This window comes from Haplochromis burtoni, unplaced genomic scaffold (genome assembly GCF_018398535.1).
Source record: "Haplochromis burtoni strain Fernald_Lab_line unplaced genomic scaffold, NCSU_Asbu1 Contig_137, whole genome shotgun sequence".
NCBI classification, from domain to species: Eukaryota; Metazoa; Chordata; class Actinopteri; order Cichliformes; family Cichlidae; genus Haplochromis; species Haplochromis burtoni.
The window spans coordinates 90,322-105,394 of NW_024582498.1; the positions used below are offsets into that span (position 1 = coordinate 90,322).

A 15,073-nucleotide genomic window follows, 5' to 3' on the forward strand; every position below is an offset into this window, starting at 1 on the left:
ACTTGAAACAGAATAAACATGCAATGTCTGCCATACACAGCCAAACATTTGACGCTGCTTTTATAGGTCATTCCTTTTGCATCCAAAAGCAGTCCGAGACACAACTTGGCTGTGATCCTAGCCTGCAATGCTGAATGAAATCATGCACAAATTCTAATGCCTAACTCCAAGTAACAACATAGAAAAAGACGCTTTGTATGCAACATACTGTACATTAATGTAAAAAAGCTCCTACAATTTGATTCACCACAGCATCATCATGTGAAAAAGTAGGAGTTGGACTACTTTGCCCTGAAGCCAGAGTTAGTGGGGGAGTCATCCGCCTCCGTGCACAGAACTGACAAAGCCCCTATCACAACTTGCCATTTCAGAGCTACACGCTTGAAAAGTAACTGCCTTGTTTTAACCGCTTGGACTGGTTCAACCTATGGCTTAGACCACAGTGCGTCACCTTATCTTTTTCAAAAAACAAGTTGCAACCAGCAGCCTGTAGTATTTCAAACGAATGAAAAAAAGAAATAAATATCAAAGGTCTGCATTGTGGACAAGAGGGCATCAAGAAACAATACTGACTGGACAAAGAAGCCAAAAGAAAGACACTGTAATACAGGAAGACTCACGGCTTGGCAGCCAGTTACACTTAGTGATGACACACTGCCTGCAGTGTTAGGCACAGTCAATAAATGTGTGTCTGTGTGAGAAATGTTATGGGGAATGTTCTGTATAAAAGAAACAAAATGCCAATGTGTGGTCCAATGGCAGCGAGCCCAGCTTGCCAAATGACATAACATGCCTGCTTCAAACTGCACTGTGCTGTAGGTCTATTCAGCCGCTTCTTCAAATTCAACCATCAGTGTCATACATAGTTCTCTTATATTTGTACTATGCTCCAGTACAAAACGAAATGCTGACCAGTGGTGGGGGAGCTGCCTTGGCACGCACCAAGAGAAAGACAAAAAGCACCTCTTCGGACATATAAGGAGAGGACCGTGCTTGAGGCTGCGTGTGCTGTGCTCTCGTCTCATCCTCTTATACAGAAAGTGTTCACTGTACTGAAGGAAAATTAGAGCTGCACTTTTTAGAAGGGACGGAGTGCAAATGAGCAAGTTAGACATGTGTTACATGCTTAGATCAATGAAATAGTCATGTCTTTATATGGTTCACCTAGAAATAAAACTAGGGATCGTGTTGTTACAAAAAGACACTCCCCAAACAAATCCCAAATGTTTTAACCTCCCACGATGGTCCTCAGCAACAGCCCTGAATCTGAGAGGCCCCGACAGAATGTGCCTTATCCAGCCAAGATCACCAAAACTATGTTGGGCTGCATCCGCTGTTTGTTTTATACAACATCAAACCCAGGACCCAGAGTTACTGAGAAGACATAGGAAACAAATAACACTGCTAGCAGAGCCTTTTGCTTATTCTACAGAACAATGACTCCACAGTGTCAGCAACCACTTCTCTTATGCACGCCTTCTCTGAAGATACTCCAACCAAGGTGACGTTTAGAGCCAAGAGTGAATTAGTAAATTGATTATAAGACCTATTTGTGATGGTTTTACTCACTGCAAGACTTGACAATGTGCAGACATTTAATTTAGTTGTCAAGGCAACTGAGGGCCTAAAAGGGGTTTTAATTTCACAAGTCAAGGAAACCAGTGTTCTCGTCTGTGGGGGAAATCTGAGAAATTTGACATAAGAGAAATGTAGGAGCTGTTAGTGGATTACAGTCTGAAAGCAGAGTACCGAAACTAGCAGTCAAACAAACTGTACGCTGTTTATAATCTACAAAGCCTAAAGCTGAAATCATGTCATGTTAAACTGGGAAAATGGTTCACATCTCGAAAACTTAACACACGAGGGAGGGCAGACAAAGTCAATAAAACGTCTTCTAAGTTATTGAAAATCTCTGCGGTATAATGAAAGCAGAACTGGTTGAGACAAATTTAGCAATATCAGTTTTACAGTCATTATGTTTTATTGGCGTAACTGAGACTAGAGAACAAAATAAAGTGCTACTGGAAAGCAAATTATCACCATAGGACATTAAATGAAAGACAATATATTGTGCAAATATTTCCAAGGAGAACAGATTGCACGAAGCAGATTAAACGACACGAGAGAACTAAATAAATCTACAAAAGTGGGAATCTTACCAATCTGTTTTCATCGAACACCTCAAAGAGTAGCCTGTGATTCTGTGGACACACCTGTGGGAGCAACAAAATAAGGAAGATGTTAGAGATGTTGCTTGCTGTTTATGTCAAAGTGTATGTGCATTTGCGGGTAACTGGCTGCTTGCTTTTTGTTTTGTAATAATTTAAAACTGTGCAGAGTCTTAGAAGGCAGTCAGCTGTCTAATTATCGAAATAGAAGCCTGAGCTGCACTCATTTTACTATAATACACAAAATCTGTTTCCTTGCAAACAATTCCTACACTATCAGGAGTTGAGCAATCAAAGTTGACACAAAGGTACAGCTTATACTCTTAAAAGGCTGTTATCCATATTGCACATTATGACATCATTATGCAACTTAACTACGTAACAACAGGAAATGACCAATTTGTATCATTTATTCACCCATGAAATCTTATAAACTATTCTATCGTTTTAATTTCACAAAATGTTATTGATTTTAAAAACTTGAATTATAGATGCCTAGCAACCACCTAACAAACTGAACTAAACTAAACACCCTCAGTCTAGAGTTATCATGTCACTATACTTATAACGTCCTGTTTGATTACAGGGGTGGAAGACGTGGCTTTCATCACCATGTTAAACTGCAACCAAAGATTCACAGCTATACAACTCCTGCTCCAAAGTAGAGCAATAACAGACTGTCAAAGCAAAAATAAATAAAAATAATAATCATCATTCACGAAAGCATTTCAAAATCTGAACTCACTCTAAAGTAGAATTCTTCGTTCCATTTTGGGTTGAGGGTCTGAAACACAGTGTACAGAAGCCACAATGAATAACTGCATTAAAACACAATAAACAGCATCATTAGTTTACACAGAAAAGAGAACAGATGTATGAAAAGCATCCCACTCAGAGTGAGAGAAGAGAGGCTACGTGCAAAATTAGGCTCTATCTGGCATGCCAATGATCCTCTCTTATATTGTTAGAGGAGGTTTGTAGCAAACTTGCTCCTGTGATAAGAATAAGCCTTCAGATTAACAGGCGTGAGGATTTTCACCCACTTTCTGGATGCATCAGCTCAGCAGTTACACCCCCCTCCAATCCACTCTCCTTCTGCCTCACACATTTGATGTTTTTATTAGACTGGACTGGGAACTAAGTGACAGTTCTCATTAAAATTCCTTTGGTGACTCAAATGACTTAAACACTCAAATGTCAATGAAACCTGAATTTCACAAGTTACACTGAATAATAAACATTAAATGTTTTACAGCAGCAATAAAATAACATCTGTACTAAAACTACTGAGATACCACAATTACATATTAACTCGCTGTACTTGGATGAACAATATTAATGAAATCTGCAGCTCACAAGGCAAAAACAAAAACAAAAATATCCAGAACAGCCTAACCTCGGCTCTTCTGTGCTCAGGGCATCATCTAGATACTGATGTTTGCCTCAGATTGGTTTTTTATTTCTTTGTCATATCCCATTTTTTTCATGTCATCTTGCCACAAGCCAAACTCTTAGCTTCAACAACAAAGATGCCATCAAAGGTGTCCCACTTAAAGACACATGAAGCCCACAGAAGAGCGAAGCACCACTGCTTCTTTTTCTGCTCCACATAGCAGTGCTATTGTCAGCTATTTATATCCTATAAAGAAAACCATGGCCACTGGCAGCATATGTTTGGCTGCATGTAGGCCTGAGCTGCTTGACTCCAACACAGGCTTTCGTTGGCAGCTTCTTATAACCAACTTTACTACCAGGAAGTAAGAAACTGAGTCAAGCTATGCTTTAAAGTTTAACCCCTGCACATTATAAAGTACAGCCTCAGAAAAGAATAAAATGGAGTGCAGCAGAACCCAATACATTTCAGATCAAATTAAAACCATGCAGCTCAGAAAATTCAAAAATCCTGGAAATCAATATGCACTTCCACTCAAATTACAGCTTCCTTTGAATTGGAAACGTCTCCTGTCCTGGGTTTACAATAATGGCAAGTAATAGCTCCCCCTGCTGTGAAGAGATTTCCTCCTCAAAAAGAGGCCACGGGGGAAGAGCTCGACCAGTGTCTCCCTGTCCTGAACAGATAAAGGAAGCACCACCTTTTTGGGCCTTTCTGGAGCTTTGCCTTGATTGGTAGGTGTGGGGGTAGGGAGTGTGTGTTGGTATTAAGATGATCTGTGATCCCACACCTGTGACTTTAAAAGGGACTCAATAAGTGCACATTTAAGTGGCTGAAAAGGCCCATCTAAAGTGCAGGTGTGGAAGTAGATTCGTTTGGCAGGAGTGGCCAAGCTAGCCAAGCAATACAAGTAGGTTCATTAGAGGTCATTGGGCTTTCAAGGCTCAGGTGGTCGAGCGAGCTCTCCACTAATATAGGGGCTGGCCATTCGATCCCTCCATGTGCCAAAGCACCATCAGGCAGTACAATGAACTCCAGATTACTTCTTGCATAGCAGTCTGCTGCCATTGGTGACTGAGTGTGTGTGACTAAGGAATAAAGCTACGGCTCTGTTCTCACCTGGAATTAACATGCATCTTGGGTGATCCAATCACAAGGAGAAACCTCCAAGTACAGGTGTAGGAATGCACACGCAGATTTAACTGCTCACACCATATTCAGATATGCCGTGGGCTACACAATGCCATTCGCTTGTTTTAGCAGTGTGTACATAAATTTATCTGGAGCCACATTTAAAGAACGCCTACACAATCGGTGTTCTTCCTACCAGTGGAGAAACACAACGTCCTCCTGCACTAGTACTGGCTAACAGACTTATTCCCAACAACTCTGTTTACAACTGTAAATGTACACGATAAGAAATCTCACCAGCACATTAGTGTGATAGCATGAAATATCTCCAAACTACTGCCCATTTCCCGTTAGCTTCTGCCATTTATAATAGTTCTCCCATTAGCGACAGGTGCCCTGCTGGTGAGACCGGCTGTAAAATGAACATAGAGCAGCACACTGTTTTGAGTCAAGATTAGACTTTAATTTGAGACCCTGAATAATTAAGCAGGTTTGCAAAACCTCTGTAGGCTCCATGTTTATTTGCAGAGTAGCTGTCCACTTGTGACTGCGTCACCCAAGACATAAACAGGACCTCTAAGACAACAAACATCAGACTAAACATGCTACAGTTCAACGCTTCAAAGTCACTGTTTACTTATGGACTTACCTTTTTAATCGTTTTTGTTTGGACTAGGGCAAGCTCTCTAGTTTCATCAGCAACATAGAGGGAAAGCTTGACATAAGGATCACTGGAAAACCAAAGCAGAAAAAAAAAAGTCGGAAGCATATCCAAATTCAAACCATCTGCTCCCAGCAATACATATTTACCAAAAACAGCACACATCTATAATAAATAGGATACATACATTTCATATTACATTTAATTTCCATATCAAAACAATGATTTCCAAAGTGATAAAAGACCAAAGCAAAGCAAAGTATTAGCATATACAAACAAATTAAGTTTTTTTTTTTTCTCAATGCAATCAGTTATAGTTCCAGTGTAGACAGTTCACACTTAGAAGAAAAAGAAAATTGCGATTGGTGCGCCTTAGTTAGACACTCCTTCCATTTGAGTATCCTGAGAAATAAAAATCCTGTCTTATTGGTAAAGACTGCTAAAAATAGAAACAGCTAAACGTTTTGAGGAGAGAAGTACAAACAATAAGCAGACCATGTGTGACTGTGCTATTTAAAACTCCCCACATGGCTTATTTGAAGGTGCTGACAGGGTAGAAATCTCCAGTGAGCTCTGGTCTGAGCGGCGATCTACTGTTCACTGCGAAGACCAATTAACCTGATGTTAGTCACAGCAGGCAACACCTGGTACCGTGTCACACTTTGCCAAAACCCTTCCCTGGGAGAACTGACTATTTAAAAGGTCTGTGTACATGTGGAGGGGGTGACTTTGCAAAGTTACATAGTCCTACATGAAACTTTCACGTTAAAATTACAACGCAATTAACACAGACGATGCTTTTATTTGTGCATTTGTATATCTAAATAGGATATCTTAAAGCATCCTCTGTGTTAACAACTTTTTATTGATCAAGTTAATCAACTAGGTTTACTGAAAGCTAGAGTTTGGAGGCTAAAAAGAAAAAGAAAAACAAAGAGTAAAGCAAGAAAGAAGCTAAGCAACAGCAGGGTTTCTGCACAGACTTTGTTTTTCCTTTGCTCAACCTAATGTAATAAGATATTTGTGCTGCAGAGACAGTTTGGTGTGAATTACACTTTTCTGGATTTGCAGGTTCAAATTAGTTTCTCTAGTAGTGTTAGAAGAGAGATGGCTATATTGACATTAGAGATTTATTCAGTGAAAGCAAATGTAATACACTTTAATTGGTACCTCACAGTCCACAATTTATAAAAGCAACTGTAACTTATTAACAGTTGCATATTACCTGCATTACAAATGAGTGGTGACTTCCCAACTTGATATCTCATCAATATGTAACCTGGATTCCAATCAAGAGAGCCAAGTCCAGACTTTAAATCATTAAAATATATTCACACACCTTAGCTGTTACCCAACATGATGAAAAGAACTGAAATTAAGTGGTATCAACACAGCTAATATACGTGTTAGCCACCACCAGACACTGTTATCTGTGGTATATAAAGATGATGTGGAAGATAATGTTAGTAGGGCAATTTAGGCAACTCAATAACTGCCTACTACTACTACAATAACCCTTCCCCTGCTACTTACTCTTCAAACCACTGCAGTCAAGAACGCGACTGCTTCGGCTTCAGGTGTCTTTGGTCAAATTAGCAGTATGCTGAGTTGACACAGGTGAATGGTGCGATTGCCGTTTTGTGTCGAGATGATGATTTGGGGTTTCTGGCACGACCCACATGGCACATTTCAGCACCCTTCACAGAATTTACTGCCACAGCATCCTGTAATAACCTCTTGTGGTCTCAGGAGCTACAATTGTGGCTGCTTAGCAAGAACTGCTTAGTATAAGGTTAAATACAGGATTTTAAACACTTTTTAAATATCAAAATATTAGAGAATGGGTTTTAAATCTATTCAGACATAATCAGTAACCATAGCATTAGGACTGACCTAATCAGCAATTCAATTTCGCAGCTACAGTGCAGTCTTACTTTCATTTGAAGGAAGCAGTTGAGATAAAACAAAAGAATAAGAACGAAATTAGACGGGCAGACAGACGGATATTGAAGGAGTTGCAAACATACCCTAGGCAAAACAGGTGCTGCTAGTTAACCTCTTCAGGAACCCCACAGCTTCTAATTGTGTGTTTGTGTGGTTCTATGATATGTTGCGATTAAACAAAAACAATGAGACCACTGTGTCCCAGCTGCACGGAGACTTCTTGTCTCCTTCCTTCTATGAGCAAAAATCCTTCTAAGGGTGGGAGAAAGGCTACTTGTGGTCAACACAAGATTAAAGATACCAAAAGCAGCCGGAATCAAAGCATAGCCCCGTACACTTGTTCTTTGAAGTTACTTCCTTGAGTTTCTCTCATCGCCGCACAAAAACGGTGAAAACAAAACCTCAGAGTGTTTCATTTAATCTGAAACAACAGAATGTAACACACGAGCCACAAAGGAGCACCGACAGGAACACATTTGGAGCAAAAAGAAGAAAAGAACAGGCTGGAACTGTTTGAGCATCTTATGAGGTGACAGACTGCCAAGTCAGCACTGTCTCCTGTGGTAGCTAGCCACACATCAAGACCTCATTCAGTGCACTGCATTACACTTCAGCTTTCTCCTGAGCCAGGCTGAGCTGTCCTGCCAGCAGGGCATCAGGATGCTAACACATGCACTCTGGCATGCGAGTAGCACTCACACAGTGCTACACATGCCAAGCTCTTCCTCAAACAATGTCTGCATTCTTACAGTTCAGATACATTACTGTGATCAACAGTAGGCACAGAGCTCAAATTCAGAAGAGGCTTCCAGTGCTCCTGTGGTGATTTCAGACAGATATACAGTTTAATATAGTTAAATATTTCTTTACAGCCTCATGCAACATTTTACTTTAAAGAATGATGATAAGCAATCTTCAGTGAGTCTGTCCTGTGAAGTCTTGCTACATGTTTTGCATTGCAATCACATTTGCAAACCTACTCAGGCATTCAATAACATGTAGCTAAAAGACCTATAACAGCAAAAAGCTGTCACATGTTAAGATTTAGATCTCTTCAGCTGAAGTGCTGTGCCATTTAAGTGACTTACTGGTCATTGCTATTTCTAATGGAAGTTTGCGCTTCAGCATAATAAATATTCCATGTTTAGTTTGACACTAGAAAGCTAGTTTCAAATTAAGAAGAAAGTCTCTGATTGGCACATGGAAAAATACAACAACAGCCAGCAGGATGGCAGAGGTGGTGTTGATAGAAGTGACAGCGAGTCATTCAGCATATTATTAGAGCAAAAGCAAAGCTGTGGGTAATTAAAATTCAAGGAGCAGACGTTACACTGCTTAACAAAAATAAAATTACAATAACTAAAGTTATTATGTAACATCATGTAAAAACTGTATTAACAGTCTGTTGCACTTCACAGACTCACACATGGGAGGGGGATATTGATGGACATAACGCTTCAGAGATCATCAAAAGTTTAACCACACTGTGTTCCCACATGTGGGAAGGTATGTGGCATGTATAAGAATTAGTCAAGTCCAGACAGAGGGAAAGAGATCAGCTCTTTTATCTGGAAGAAGGGTAACAGAGGTGGGTTATGAGTAGGATAGGAGAGGCAGGATGGAAATCATTGATTAACACTTGAGGTGCAAGGTCTGTAACTAGAAGGAATGTAGGAACTGTGCATAACACTGTGCTGCTCAAGGTTAAAAACGACTGGCTAGAAGGAGAACCCCAAAGAGTTGGGATGCTAAACACAATACTACAACTAAGGTCTGTCTAGTTTTCCTTAAGCATGGATTTCTTCATGTAATGATCCATGGCGAATCATTATTAGTGAGTGAAGTAGCTGACATGTTTGGCATGACCTATCTAAACTGTGATGATGTGTATGCAATGTTGAAGGCCTCAAAAGACCTAGTTTTGTGAAGGAAGAGAACATGTAGAGCACCAGAAAGAAAGAAGCCCAAGTCCACTCACCAGACCTTCACAATGACAGCAGGAAAGCAACCTAACACTTCTATTATTAACACAAAAACAGTATCTTCTGACGTGTTCTCAGAAATCCCATGATACGCACCTGGCTCCAAGGATGTCTTTCTTCGCCAGATCAATTCCTGCAATGACCTTAACCCGTAACACTCGTGTTTCATGCTGCAGACAGAGGGAAAGAGATGATGGGTCAAAACATTTAATCAGCTAAGTTAAGTCATCTAAGATATTTCAAGCAGCCAGCTGCAATGAGCTGCCTTTTAAATCAATAAAGTTCACCTATAAATAAATGGCCGTTTGTAACTTGGCACCAAAACTCAAACGCAGTATCCGAAAATATGTAGACACTTAATATGCTAAACCACCTCATGCCAGGCTGTGACTACACTTTTCTCCAAGTCACTGCAGCGGCAATTAATGTACTGGGGAAGTCTCTGACATAGTTAATGATGTTAGCATAACACCAGATGACAAAGTGAGAAGAAAAGGGGAGTGGGGTGCCTTACTGAATGTTTACCTCATGATCACAGTAAATGCTTTGTTTCATGGTATAATCATCAATGAATACTATCCCCATCTGTTTAGTGTGTGTGAGGGAAGTTTTTACAGACAAGCCTCATGTCAGCAGGGTACCCCAGAGCTATCAAAGTGGGTTAAATGATAGGGTTCACCTTTTCTTCTAATGATTACTAAAAAAAAAAAAATTATAATAAATACAATGTTAACATAAGAAGGCACCTAAATTCTACGCCAACATTTCAAACCCGATGTTAAAAATATTTTCTAGCCAATAAAGATCCTTCCCTCAGATATCATGATTTTGGTGGTGCTGTTGGTATTTGTTTCCTCTTTGCTGTCACTGAAACATTTAAGTCACATAACATACTAAAAACTTGAAGTGACAGAACAAATTACCAGTGGCTAATATAACCAATATTGATAATCGGGAGCTAAATCGGCCAATCCCTACATAGATGTTAGAGAAACTAACGTCACAGAGTTCAAAGTGCATCTACGTAACACAGATTCAGTGAATTGCTGAAGCTGAACCCTCTTACATCCTTCCTGGTCAGACTGACAGATGAGTCAAATGCAGGCAGAGTGCAAATTCAACAATCAAGAGTCACACCCCTATTTCCCCTTTGAGAAACCATTAAAGATATATTTTTAGCTGTCCACCAGGATTATCCAAAAAAAAAATTCCACACTGCTTGCCATTTGAGAGTACACTGCTCCGATCTCACATATAACAGCTCCCCTATTTTAAAAAAATGTTTGGAGATATACATAGATGCCCAATGTTTGACTCGTGACTATGATGCTGCAGTATTAAAAACAAAAACAAAAAACAATAACGCTTGAATTATTTCATAATTAATGGCTACATGCTTTATGTAAATCTGAATGCCATGGCAACTCAGTCGTCTACATCCAAGATCACCTCACTTATCAGGCAGCCACGATTACAAACAAGAGGTAGTGTTTAAATCTGACACAGCGGTCGAGCTTGTACCGGGATCGAGCCATCGCACCCGAGAAATCGGTCGGTTTCCCTTCTGCACATCTGGGATTCAACAGAGCATTGCGAGGTAGCGGTTAAGCTCCAAGTCGCCCATAAATTGAATTAAACCGAGGATGGAACGAACCAACAGAGGCTGCTCGACTAACTTGGACTGCTTGGGTTCACGACTGTAGGCACAGTGGTGAAAGTGCTACTGAAAATGAGCTGAGAAAACTAGTGGACACGAAGACAGGGAGGAACTGACAGCTGCCGAACATTACACTGGAATGTTATCCAGGGTAAGGGGTTGTTAGCTTGCCAATCGGGCTAACGCTGGCCATCTCTGGCTGCACCCCTCTTGAAGAGACTCCTGGTTGTAGTATACTTTTTATGGGCTCGGTTGAGTTTAAAGCTTACCTCATCTTCTGAAAGTCCATATATCGGTTCGTAATTCGCAGCCATATAGCCTGCGGTCCACGCTATATACACACAAAAACAAGCCGCTTTGCAAAGCTAGCTAGCTAGCCTTGAACAATAAAGTCCCACTCTCCTCTCTGTGCCGAGCTGTGAAGGTAAAGTCCACTGTGAAAGCAAGTCCTCGGCACGCCGCGGGTGGTTGGTTCTCAACCGGATAACGTAATCCTTTCCCGCGTGGTCCGTCCAGGACCCAACTTGGAAATGAAAAAAATAAAAAAAAATTACAGTGTAGCGAAATGTTTCGACTGAGGCAAACCGCTTTTGTCAACTCCGAGCTTATCCCTCCCGAAATGTTGTGACACTTGACTTCCTCCTAAGAGCTCAGCCAATCGTGTGCCAAGAACACGTGATTGCTGTCAAACTCAGCCAATAAAGTGCGCCTTGAATTCCCTAACGCGCCTGGCTGGCCAATTAAATAAGAAGAGGACGTCGAAATTAAGTGGGTCGTTTAATTTTTTCTCGCTCTTTTTTGTGTTATGTAGAAATATGTCTCACTGTTGAAATAGCCAGAATGTGTAAGATAGTTTTCACATATAATATCACCATCTCCACCTAACTGACGTCACGGAGAACCCGAAGGGGATCGTGACGTGGGCGGGGCTTGTAACAGGCAGCCAATCACGTGCTGCAGTCACAGCAAGCAGCAGGTCTGGTCCGCTGCAGGTACTGATCTGGATCACGAAATTAATTGAGTCCAGGATGGGCGAAAACTGAGAGTCACTTTTGGAAATCGAGTTAACTCAGCTCAAAGAGGAGTCAGGTATTGTATATTCATTGTATACCCTAAAATTACAACTATAACTTTTATTGCATGTGCGATCACGTATGTTGGTGGAGTCTAAAAAATCCATGGATTGTGACAACCTTGACATGTCGCTAATTAAAGAAGTTCTTTATAGTGCACTTCAACCGTTAACATATATTTGCAACAAATCATTTCAAACTGGAATTTTTCCAGATAAAATGAAAATTGCCAAAGTGATCCCATTATATAAAACTGGTGATAAACAGATTGTGTCAAATTATAGACCGGTATCTTTACTGCCTCAATTTTCGAAGATTCTTGAAAAACTATTTGCAAACAAACTAGATTCTTTAATTGATAAATATGATTTATTGAATGATCATCAGTATGGGTTCAGAAGAAATCGTTCAACATCTCTAGCTGTGATGGAATCTATTGAAAATATTGCAATGGCTGTGGATGAAAAACAATTTGGAATAGGTTGATATACATAAAGTCTTCCATATGATAGATCATTCTTTACTTTTACAGAAGTGTGAAAGGTATGGTTTAAGAGGTGATGTATAATTTTGGTTAAATAGTTACTTGAATAATAGGTTCCAATATGTGAGTATTAATAACATGAAATCTAAACTTAGAAAAGTAACTTGTGGAGTCCCGCAAGGATCTGTTTTGGGACCTAAGTTATTGTTACTTTATATAAATGATATTTGTACAGCCAGTGATACTTTAAAATATGTGATGTTTGCTGATGATACAAATTTATTTTGCTTTGGAAAGGACATAAAGAAATTACTGAAAACAGTGGAAACAGAACTCATGAAGTTAAATAGATGGTTTGTATTTAATCAACTATCATTGAATGAAAGTAAAACAAAATTTCTGTTATTTGGAGGTAGTAAAAGTAATATTAAAGTAAAATTGAATTTAAATAATGTTGAAATTGAAAGAGTATATGAGACAAAATTTTTAGGAGTAATTATTGATGATAAACCTTGTTGGAAGCCCCACAAAGAACATGTGAAATGGAAATTATCCAAGCCTGTTTCTATTCTTTATAAAACAAGAGACTCTTTGAATAAGAACTGCCTTTATTTATTGTATACTTGCCTTTGTTTGCCTTATATGACTTATTGTGCGGAAATTTGGGGGAACACATACAAAACATATTTGGATTAAATTTTTAAATTGTAAAAAAGAGCCATTAGAATAATAAATAAAGTTGGATATAGGGAGTCCACCAACCAGTTTTTTGTAGGATCATCTATGTTAAAATTCATGGACATTATATATTCTAAAACTTTAGAAATGATATATCGAGTGATGAAAAAGAATGTTCCAATTCGTATTTTAAGTATGTTTCAACTAAGAGATGGAAAATATGATAGAGAGGGTCTTATGTGTTTGAAATACCTAAAGGAGAACCAATGTTAAGTATAGATTTGTGTCAGTTTTGGGAGTGAAATTATGGAATGGACTTAATGATGAACTGAAGACATTTTTCAGGAAGAATTTAAAAATTTGTATCATACAAGGTTATAGAAATTTGGCTTGATGAATAATTTTGTGTTGATTTAATTTCTTGATTTATCATTGATTTCTTTTCAAATTGTTACATAACTTATTTATCAATGTTATTTCTTTTCTTGGTTAAGGATTTGATTATTCCTATGGGGGTAAAGGACAGGATAATTATAAGCCACAAGGCTTCAGCCTATTCCTTTTTCGGTTACTGTTTGATTGAGTACTTTTATGTAAAATGTAAAATGTTAATCTGTTGTTGTTGACCGAATAAACTTAAACTTAAACTTAAAATTACGATTATTCTATTATGCGAACTGCTGTGGAAAAAAAAATCTGTTCTGGTAACACTCCGACACATTAGAGGCTTGTTCAAGTAAATGATTTGCAATGACAGAAAGAAATGACAACATTTCCTTTCGTTTCTTTAAGTAGTCTTTAGGAATAGTTCTCCAGGCTTCATGAAGAGCATTCAAAGCTCTTCTTCTTTAAATTTGCCTGCCTTTTTGTTCTGTTTCCTGTCAAGTAATATTGATGTCCAGGCTCTGGGGAGGCCCATCATTGACTGATAGTGTTCCACTTTGTGTTTTTCTATGCTTTAACCGCACTGGCATTGAGTTTTGGGATCACTGACACTGAAAAATAAAGCTGGTGATAATCAGACACTTTACAAATGATATTTTATTGCAGATCGAATCCTAATGGTGCATTTCTGCATTCACAATTCCACCAATTTTGACAAGATCTCCGACACCAATGGCTAAAATGCAGTTCCTATCATGACAGACCCTCCACCCTGTTTTACGGTTAGCTGTAGACACTCATTGTTGTACATCTCTCCTGACCTCCTCCATACATATTAACAATAATTTGAGGCAATATTTCAAAGGTGGATTTATAACTTATAACTATTATGTCTAGGGTTGGCTGAAGACTCAAGACTTTAAAGGAGAGTTAGCACTTTAGAGGGTTAGACATGCCAAACCCTGCAGCTGGCATAGTAACAGATACCTGAACCATTAATAATAGATTGATTACACCATGTAAACCCGTTATTAAAGAAGCCTTATCACAACTTGCACACTATGCACTGACTAATGTGTGCAATGAATACAGGAAATGAATCTGATGATCTGATGAGGCATGTTTGTCTTTCATTGATCTTCCATTCATAGCGCGCCAACATTTGAAGACTGCAAATGATTCTTAGTGTGTCTGTGTGTGTGTGTGTGTGTGTGTGTGTGTTTGTTTCACTTTTCAGGAGCAACACCGGTCCTCTTCTACAGTCTAGACGCTTTCTTCCCTAATTAAAAGCTACCAGAGCATACAGACAGGCCTGCGACAAACACCCGGCTTTTATCAGCCAAAGCAGATCTGTTTTATTTGAGCCTTTGATTTGGTCCATTTAACAGACTTTAATCTTTAGAAAAGAAACAGTTCCAGGAAGTAACACTAGATGCCACTGTAGAGCTGTAATTGCTGTTTTGTTTGACCCGTTCCGTCCTCGAACTGGTGTGCTTTTAGTTAGAGAGCGCAGACATC

General features: G+C 39.2%; 1 protein-coding gene across 3 annotated transcripts in view; it reads right to left on the reverse strand.

Annotated features, from left to right (window-relative positions):
- nedd4l (NEDD4 like E3 ubiquitin protein ligase) overlaps window positions 1-11,571 on the reverse strand; it is a 42,055-nt gene extending 30,484 nt beyond the window's left edge. For all 3 annotated transcript variants that reach the window (XM_014336474.2, XM_014336473.2, XM_005931249.3), the window contains exons 1-5: window positions 11,206-11,571; window positions 9,376-9,449; window positions 5,342-5,423; window positions 2,914-2,952; window positions 2,160-2,213 (exon numbers count right to left, since the gene is read on the reverse strand). In XM_014336474.2, coding sequence (XP_014191960.1) covers window positions 2,160-2,213; window positions 2,914-2,952; window positions 5,342-5,423; window positions 9,376-9,449; window positions 11,206-11,250 — 294 coding nt within the window. In that variant the 5' untranslated portion in view covers window positions 11,251-11,571. The remainder of the gene's footprint in view (window positions 1-2,159; window positions 2,214-2,913; window positions 2,953-5,341; window positions 5,424-9,375; window positions 9,450-11,205) is intronic.
- Window positions 11,572-15,073: the final 3,502 nt, after the last annotated feature.